Source organism: Monopterus albus, unplaced genomic scaffold (genome assembly GCF_001952655.1).
Source record: "Monopterus albus unplaced genomic scaffold, M_albus_1.0 scaffold12.1, whole genome shotgun sequence".
Lineage (NCBI taxonomy): Eukaryota > Metazoa > Chordata > Actinopteri > Synbranchiformes > Synbranchidae > Monopterus > Monopterus albus.
In genome coordinates this window covers 3,846,222-3,855,580 of record NW_018127892.1, presented here as the reverse complement: position 1 = coordinate 3,855,580, position 9,359 = coordinate 3,846,222, and the positions used below count along the sequence as shown (strand labels likewise).

The window sequence follows — 9,359 nt, the reverse complement described above, 5'->3', positions numbered from 1 at the left end:
TTTTTTTTATATGTATATACACAGAGTAGAACACAGAACTGGCCACTGAAAGACAGACAGGCCCCTGCTAACCTGCAAGAAACACAGTGATGCTCCTGCTGACATCTTGTCTTTTTCAATTGCTTTCTTGCTGTCACTTGAAAGCACTAAAACAGCCTGGCAGCGACGCCAAGTAGGTTAATAACATGCAGCGGATGAAAGTGTTGGTAAAACTCTGCACTGCTGCTATACTGAAGAACGGATTTACTATGGAAATAAAATAAACATATCCTAACATATTTCCCTGACCTGCTTCCCTGTGCTGAGGTACATCACCTTCAAAATACAGTGACACGTTCGTTTCTGTCTACACTACGTGCAGCAAGAAAAGAAGCCTGACTTCAGAAGCCCAGTATATTACATGAGTTAGTCATGGCTCATACTGAATTAAACATAGGATGAAGAGTTCTTTTTATCTACAGCCAAAGTGCTAAATCTGACCACTGCAACCAATACTTGCCCACTTCAAATCCTCCCTTTGATAGTGCATTGGAGTTTCAAATGTATGAGTTTGTGCTCATTTTTTAATGGGCTCCAGTTGCAACTATTGGTTGATGTTTGCAGCTGAAAACAACATTACACAAAGCGTTCTTTTTCACCTTGTTGCCAATAGGTCAGATGAGTCATAGTTACATTTTGGTTATGCTTTCACATCTGTATTCTTTCTTTGTTTGCTGCAGGTAGATTTAATCAACCAGTCAACCTGTTTCCCTCCAAGTCATCTCTGATAGGTGTAATAATAATTAAAGCGGAGATGAACGGACAGGCTTGTGTGATCTAACTGTTCTTTTGGAGTTGGATGTTGAATGCTCTGTTCAGCTCGGAGAATCACGGACCTGTGTTTGGATTGCTCAGGATTTGTCTTTGCTGGTGTGGAGTTGTGATATTTTTGGCTAAGCGGGGATGAAAGACTAGAGTCCTGTGGCTAATGAGATACCAAGGCAGTGGGAATGATGGTTTTAATTACTGCCCTGAACTGGTCTAAAGGGTGCAATTGCTGAAAAGCATGCTGAGTGTCCTAGGTTGGGAGTCCTGCTGTGCCTGGCTGCCTTTGATGCTCACTCCCCTCTGCTCTATTCCTACATCCTACTTATCAGATTGTTTGCTGCTGATGCTTCACTGCACCTTTGTTCAATCCAATTCTTTGGACAAAGAGAGGAATAACCACTGAGATTTCAACTTCAAAAGCCCAAAAAGTTTCAGTGATGCAGAAGGCATCTTAATCTTGGAAATTAAAGCTACAGCACTCCCATTTTGTTTTGGCTCTTAGGTACTGAGGAGATGAATTGCTAGTCAGCTTGGCGTGGACTGCTTTATGTAAAAACTCAGGAGTGCAAGGGTTAGTATCCAGCCATGTAAACTAAACAAGTGTTTAAGATAGCAATAGCTTCTGTAATGATAAAACTGGGGAGTATTGCTTCCCGCTGTCCGCTCACATTTCACTGGGGAGAAATCTCCAGATGATCCACAGGCAGGCTGTGAGTCCTCCATCTCCTTGGCTGATCCCAGCAGGAGGGTGTTGCTACGTGTCTTCTCTGTTCTCATGCAGCCCAGCTCAGGACCAAGCCTTGTTGACTTTTCAGAGATCACATGAGGCTGGCTCCAAAGGGAGCTCTGCCTCTGCATGACTCTGCCGTGGTCAGCATGGGCCTCTGCTTTCTTTTCCTCCTGCTTTTACCCCCTGCCCCTCACAAAATAAATACATTTCAAAAATCCAGAAAGGTTGGGGTGATGTTTGAACACACCAAACATATTCACAAGCACACCGTTTACAAAATTACCCCAAATTATTTCTTGCCATCACTTTCTTTTATCAAAGTGACAAAAGGACTGACACTCTTTTCTTTCCACCTTTACAATATTCAGTGGAGAAACACAGAAACACACGCTAACTGACTCACATCCTTTTCTACCTAGATTTCCTGTATCTGTATACACAAATAATCTCTAACAAGCCAAGGCTTCCAGCCAGAGGTTTTTGTTATCAAATGAACAGGAAAGAGTATTTGCCAAATAGTCTAACAAAATGGAGCTTGAATAGGATATGTCCTTGGCTCCTGTGTTTGCAGGAAGTGTGGATAAAGGGTTGAACCATTTTGTGTTTTTAAAGCCATAATAATGATGTGCGTCAACACATCTAATGAAAATTCAACTATAGTGTGTATATTTTTTAAAGGATTGATTTTAACACTGCCTAATTTACTAGAATGCATTGTTGATAGCCATTTAAGAGAAAGTACAGATCATATGGCACAATGATCATAAGTTGTATTTAGGTCCTTGGTATTACAAGTACATCCAAATTTCTAATTCTAACTTAGCCCTGTTTAGGGTCATTTAGACCCCCAAGCTCTTGTCATCTTTCTTTTGCCAGATTCTTGTCACCCAGAGTATCAGCTTCCTTCATGAAAGCATCAGACATATTCACCTGGCACTTTTCACTTTTAAAAATGTGGATTACAAACAGTCAGTATTGTTAAATTGAAATAACAAAACTAGCAACTTCTTATTAAGTAAAGTTAGTCCACTTGCATTGGATAATGTTATCTCCCATTAATCAGCAAACTAGTAGTGTAGTTCATGAAGTGTAGAAAGGATGGTGTCCTCACAAATGTTACGTTCATGCAGTGTTATGTGACACATTAATTTCAAATGTAATTAAATGCGCACTGGAGTCACAACAATGCAAATGTTTTCCTAGCCTTGGTGTACATGGTTTGTCAGCTTATTTTCTGTGGGTTTTAGAAATCTATGGTGCAGCTGTGTATATTTCGGTGGGTGTGTTACTGGTGTTACTCACATTGTGGTGCCCCGTTTATACATTTATGGTTTAAACACTCACATCATACTTTAGGGACTTGACCTTCTTTGAGGGGATCAAATGTTGGTTCCCACCATGTAAATTATTGAAGTTTGGTATGACAGTTCGGTGTAAGCTAAGCGTTGGAGTTAGGCAATTAATGGTTAGACGTACTGTAAGGTTAGGCTAAGTTTCCAGTAAATGAGTGTAAATAAGTCAAAGTGAACTCCCCATGAGGAAAGAAAGTGTGCTTGTGTGTGTGCATGAGAGAGGGAGAGAGAGATATGCAGCGCCTGCATCTTTTTAAAGGGGAACACACTGATGCAGAGCAGATTAGATTGCTTAGCAGACAAGAGAATAATCTAATTTTCCTAACCCACTTTCTGATACCATAGTAGGGTAGCTCCTTGCTATTTATTTTCTAGTTTTGCTATCAGGGGTTCAAGCTTACTTTGATTTACATGTAGGACAAAAGCTTTGATACCATTTGTTTTTAAAGTTTCAAACAGATTGAATGAGCTGAGGTTGAATGCTATGAATATTGTCCACATACTATGTTTCAATATAGTGATGGTGATGGTCACAATAATGTAAGAATGAAGAAACTGTATTTTGTGAAAGTGCAGTTGGTTTGGTATACTAACTGTGCTACATGTTTCTGTTCATCAGCTTTGGGCTATATTATCTCACAGAGCATGATTAGTTTAAGCGTGGAATTCACACTGCTGTGGGCTGCAGGGCATGAAGCACATTAATCAGCATCCCTGGCAGGGTGCACCTTTCTTAGCCTCACACCACTCAGCTTGCAGGCAGCCCTCTGTCTGGCCATCTTTCGTCTTCTTTCTCTCACGGCCTTTGTTGTTTTTGAGAGACATGGTGATTTTTGAAGAAAATGTCTCTTCTGTTGTTTTTTTTATCAATGCTTTTACAGCATATTGTTCAGCATTCTGACAACATATTATTACTGAGTGTATGTACAGTAATATTTATTGCTCACATGCTCATAAAGAAATACATTGGTGGATTTTTGTGCCTTAAATGGCTCTTGTGATAATTTTTTTTCCACCAAACAATCAGGCTTGATGACACTGACACTGTAAACAGCGACTGAAGCGGGTCCTCCCAGGCTGGTCTCTCAGGTGTGAATCTTTCATCACTCTTAGGTCTCAGACATGAAAGACATAGCCTTAAATCGTTTTTAAAAATGCCCAAGTTTGGTTTCAAATGGTAGGATGTGGAAAAGAGAGGGAAAATTTGGGAAGAAATAATAGCTCGTAATGAGGTACCTCTTAAAATGACTGCATAAATTGGATTTTCTTTTTTACTTGGAACAAAACCATTTTAACACATTTCTGACTCATTAATATTTCATCATGGTCACAAGTTAAACCTGACAAGAAAGTGGATGATAAACCCTTGTTAGACTTGGAACAAGACTTCATTAATTGTAAACATCATCATAAAAGGGTCATGAGTACACAGTCAATATTTAATCAGTCAATAAATTTAGATCTAGCAGTCAATACTTCCAAGAAAATAATGGCCATGCTTTATTTTCATTCATTGCTTCACCCTGAATCCATTTAGGCCTTACTTGCAGGTCTGCTGGCCTCTGAAATTTCTTCAGGAAATACACAGAAAAACATTAAATCCTCCTGTACTTAGTTTGTTGCTTTTTAAGTCTGACATAGACCTACATATATATGATATAAATGCACATAATGTATCATTAATAAATACCATTTTAAAAAGATAATTAATCACAGATGTTGTCTTAATATATGATGCTCACAACCTGGAAGTCAAGGCCTTTCACTTTAGAGATCATGATCAATGACAAAAACCTTTAAGTGATTGTGGGGTAAGTGGACATTTGACAGTTTGCTGATATATAAAACACCAAGAGTGTTTGTTTCAAAGCCCTGGGTTTCAGTCACTCGGTGAAGTACTGTAGGTGCTGATAACCTAGTCTGCTCTGAGTCAATTTACTGAACGAGCTTTGCTGTCATCAAGTGGCCGCAATTGAGATCGCACTGTTTAAAAAATGAACACCCAACAGCACTAGAATGAAAGGATCACTGCCCTTAAAAGTAGTTCCTAGGCTTTTCTGAGTAGTTAATTTTTTTCAGCAACCATTCGGTGATGTCTTTGTTAGAATAGGCTTGAGCAACTTAACTTGTAAAAGATAATGGTATCTAATATAAACCAAAATGTTTTTTATAGTGTAAAAATGTTACAGGCGTATTAATACTTCTCAGTGATGAGGCTTATAATTAACGTTTCATTGCCGCGCTTTTTCTTTTCGTCGCTGAGGCACCTGTAGGAGTCCAAGTATTTTCGTGTTATAAGGCGTATTAAGGATTTCTTTAAAGGTATATATTGCTTCTGAGTTTCCTAACAGTATACGCTGGTATTAACATGCCGTCCCTGGTCGGCTAGTGGTTAAAGCGCAAGTGTGATTGAAGTTTAAATTTAATCGACTCGGGACTGTGAGCCAACCGGTGAGGCCTTAATTTTCCGGTTAATATTGATGGTTAACTAATGCTAAGTTCAACACCAGTACATCAAGTTAACACGAGAGTACTGTATTGTTATCTTTGGAAGATAAAGGTTTTTATATGCTTTTATGTCAGTGTTGTATCCTGTAAAAAGAAAATCTTAATTGGCATGCTAATATTAATTAACATTAGCTTTCGCAGCTGGCTGAGCACATTTGGTGTGGGCTACAAATTTCATTAGCACGCATGGTGATGTTAGCAAAAGGAAACCCCGTAGCTTCAGCCGTTTAACTCCGTTTAAAGAGTCGTATTATGATGCAGCTTTTGAATGTGTATGACTCGTGTTTTTTGTGGTTTTGTTTGAAGTAAACCTAAGGTTGCAGTATCTGACATTTAGTTTATTATTCGGTTCCAGTTTCAGGTTAACCACGCGAGATTAGTTGTAAAAATACTTGATATTAATGTAGTAATTTGTAGGATATTTTTACATTCAGTATTTTAACAGCTCTACATTTTGAGAACGACTGGAAATGACTGGCCGGGCAAGACCAAGGACAAGAGCGCGCGGCAGAGCGCGCGGTCAGGAGACTGCCGCACCTGGAGCAGTAAGAGCAGACTGATGTTACTGTGATACTGTACATGACAACAGCTTTATCCTTGGTAGACTCTGAAATGTTTGGAACATGTTCAGGTCTACCGCCAACAAATATCACAAACTAAAAACATTTCTTTGTGTGCTTGCAGTAGTATGTATTGTGTAACGTTAGATTTAAATGTGCAGGTTTCGAGATGTCTGAGATTTCTGCTAATGTTACTGTTCAAATTGATAGTAAACTAGTTTGTGGTACTCCCACATCAACGACAGCCTTCTTGCCCCCTGCCTTCTAACTTTGAACTGGCAGCAAATATAACCACGTCCCCAGAATTAGATAAACATTGTCAGAGTATAGCGATGATATTTTTGTGTCACGATGTTCCAATGTAAAATTGATGGGATTAGCAGAGCCTGGGAAAGACACTAATGTACGTATGCATGAATTGTGTACATGTGGTGGCTGAGTAACCTTAATGAGAATGAATGGATAATCGGGCAGAATCTTCATACTTGTTTCTTCATACATCTTGTTTTTTAAATGCTTTAATTCTGCATAAAGAAGGATTGAATTGAAAATCTGCTGGCATATTCAGTTCTGTCACACTTAAAGTAATGGTGATGATGCTGACAGTGAATCAATATCAAAGAATTATCTGTTTTCTTAACACTGTATCACCAAATATACAACTTTTTTTTCTTGTTTTTTTGTCCTTTTGTCTTTTCCCCTCTTGAAGAGCCAGGCCGATGAGCCTGCACCTGCAGAGGCCCCTCCTACAGAGAGTGAGCTGATTGGTAGAGGGAGGCAGAGAGGTGCTCCAGGACCCTTTTCTGCAGAAGGTTCAGTCAAAAATTGATTTGCGTTTTTCTGACAGCAAATTTATTTTGGCTATTTGTTGCTTGTGAAAGTCTGTGTCAAAATGTAGTTAAAGAGCCCACGGCATGCTCATTTCCACCCATTTAATGTTTGTAGATTAGCTTTAGATCCCTTATAACTCCAAATAGTCTGTAATTATTTCAGAATGATAAAACCAGAGAGCCTTTTCCTAAAAAATGAGGATAGTTTGTGAACGTGCACACCTCCTGCTGCCAATGTTGTCAAAAGTGGTAGGTTGATTTCAATTTCTCCCCCACAGAGATGTCTGAGATTTCTGCTAATGTTACCGTTCAAATTGAAAGTGAACTAGTTTGTGGTACTCCCACATCAAAGATAGCCTTCTTGCCCCCTGCCTTCTAACTTTGAACTGGCAGCAAATATAACCACGTCCCCAGAATTAGATAAACATTGTCAGAGTATAGCGATGATATTTTTGTGTCACGATGTTCCAATGTAAAATTGATGGGATTAGCAGAGCCTGGGAAAGACACTAATGTACGTATGCATGAATTGTGTACATGTGCTGGCTGAGTAACCTTAATGAGAATGAATGGATAATCGGGCTGAATCTTCATACTTGTTTCTTCATACATCTTGTTTTTTTTTTTAAATGCTTTAATTCTGCATGAAGAAGGATTGATACGAAAATCTGCTGGCATATTCAGTTCTGTCACACTTAAAGTAATGGTGATGATGCTGACAGTGAATCAATATCAAAGAATTATCTGTTTTCTTAACACTGTATCACCAAATATACAACTTTTTTTTCTTGTTTTTTTGTCCTTTTGTCTTTTCCCCTCTTGAAGAGCCAGGCCGATGAGCCTGCACCTGCAGAGGCCCCTCCTACAGAGAGTGAGCTGATTGGTAGAGGGAGGCAGAGAGGTGCTCCAGGACCCTTTTCTGCAGAAGGTTCAGTCAAAAATTGATTTGCGTTTTTCTGACAGCAAATTTATTTTGGCTATTTGTTGCTTGTGAAAGTCTGTGTCAAAATGTAGTTAAAGAGCCCACGGCATGCTCATTTCCACCCATTTAATGTTTCTAGATTAGCTTTAGATCCCTTATAACTCCAAATGGTCTGTAATTATTTCAGAATGATAAAACCAGAGAGCCTTTTCCTAAAAAATGAGGATAGTTTGTGAACGTGCACACCTCCTGCTGCCAATGTTGTCAAAAGTGGTAGGTTGATTTCAATTTCTCCCCCACAGATAAGTATACAATGCTATATGTACTGATGAAGAGAGATGTGTAACACTAAACAAAGCAGGTAAATGAGAGACCCCATATTTTAACTGGCATAATGCAGACATAGTAACTTCTCGATCTTTAAAACGGTTCTCTACAGAAACAAGGAATTAACAGACCTGCAACATGTATTTTTTTTTACTTCTCAAGTAGCTTCAAAGTCAGTAAATCAATCAGTGGTCGCTGCGTCTTCCCCCACACGACCACGTACATTCCCAGAATAGTGAAATTAATTCCAAAAGGTAGCGTAGCTTCCAAAAGGTAGCGTAGCCCTGACAATAGTATGTCAGGTCAAGAAAAAAAAAAAAAAACATGGAAAAGCATGCCATGGGCACTTAGAATGCCCCCCCCCCACCCCACGCATACCAGTCCTGACAGTTGCAATTTGTTTTTATTAGCTCTTCTGCAGATTTCAGCTGGATTTCAACAGGTGAAGCTGGGAGAAAGAGGTGGACGCCGCCAGGATTTTCATGATGCAGGGGTTTACACTAGGCAGGCTATGGAGCATGTTAAGGAATCAAAGTCTGGTCAGTCATCGTTTTAAGTTAACATATATAGTTAAGCAGATGTACATTTTGTGGTTGTTGGAGAGGATTGTAAAGTACTCTTTAAAAGTGTGTGTGTGTGTGTGTCCTTTCTCAGGGACAACTGGTTCTGCCATTCAGTTGAGGGCAAACTTTTTTTCGCATCCTGTCCCGCCCTCAATGGGTTCTGTACCAGTACCATGTGGACTTCAAACCACCAATGGAGTCTCGTCGCATGAAAAGCGCCCTTCTCTTCCAGCACGAGGAAGCACTTGGCTCAGCACGTAGCTTTGATGGAGCAATACTCTTTCTGCCTCGCCGATTGCACAGCAAGGTTCTCTGTTAACCCAAACTTGCAAGATTATACACACACAACAACGGTAAAAGCCAGAAATACAAATGTAGCTTGTAGTTGAAGGTAAGAGGTCCTTAGTTGCTTGCACCTTGCCAGACTAAAGTGGCTTAAACTGATCAAATTTGGCTGACGTTGGTACATTTTTCCCATTGCTCCCTTTGCAAATAATACTGCAGTTTGGTGGTCTTGATGTTTTATTTGATAGTAAAGTTTAACTGTTAAGACAAAGGTTTTCCTGCTTTGTACTGAAATATGTAACCCTGTATTTAGGAGACAGTGCTGTACAGTGAGACAAGGACTGGAGAGAAGGTTCAGATCAGTGTCACTCTGACAAATGAACTGCCACCAACATCACCAGTGTGCATTCAGTTTTACAACATCATATTCAGAAGGCAAGTTTTCTAGTTACCAGATCTTAAAAAAAAAAAAAAA

The 9,359-nt window shown here is 39.4% G+C and overlaps 1 protein-coding gene and 1 long non-coding RNA gene across 2 annotated transcripts in view; one reads left to right on the top strand and one right to left on the bottom strand.

The window, feature by feature from the left end:
• Positions 1-211: 211 nt before the first annotated feature.
• LOC109954790 (uncharacterized) lies at positions 212-8,102 on the bottom strand. Its single transcript, XR_002274191.1, has 3 exons — positions 8,010-8,102; positions 4,272-4,275; positions 212-222 (listed from the first exon to the last, which is right to left on the bottom strand). It is a non-coding gene; the product is annotated as an uncharacterized LOC109954790 (long non-coding RNA).
• Positions 5,125-9,359, top strand: part of piwil1 (piwi-like RNA-mediated gene silencing 1) — a 19,811-nt gene continuing 15,576 nt past the window's right edge. Inside the window, 7 exon segments of the mRNA XM_020590368.1 lie at positions 5,125-5,340; positions 5,832-5,942; positions 6,667-6,769; positions 8,447-8,575; positions 8,691-8,725; positions 8,727-8,906; positions 9,198-9,319. Of these exon segments, the coding sequence (XP_020446024.1) occupies positions 5,868-5,942; positions 6,667-6,769; positions 8,447-8,575; positions 8,691-8,725; positions 8,727-8,906; positions 9,198-9,319 (644 nt within the window). The 5' untranslated portion in view covers positions 5,125-5,340; positions 5,832-5,867.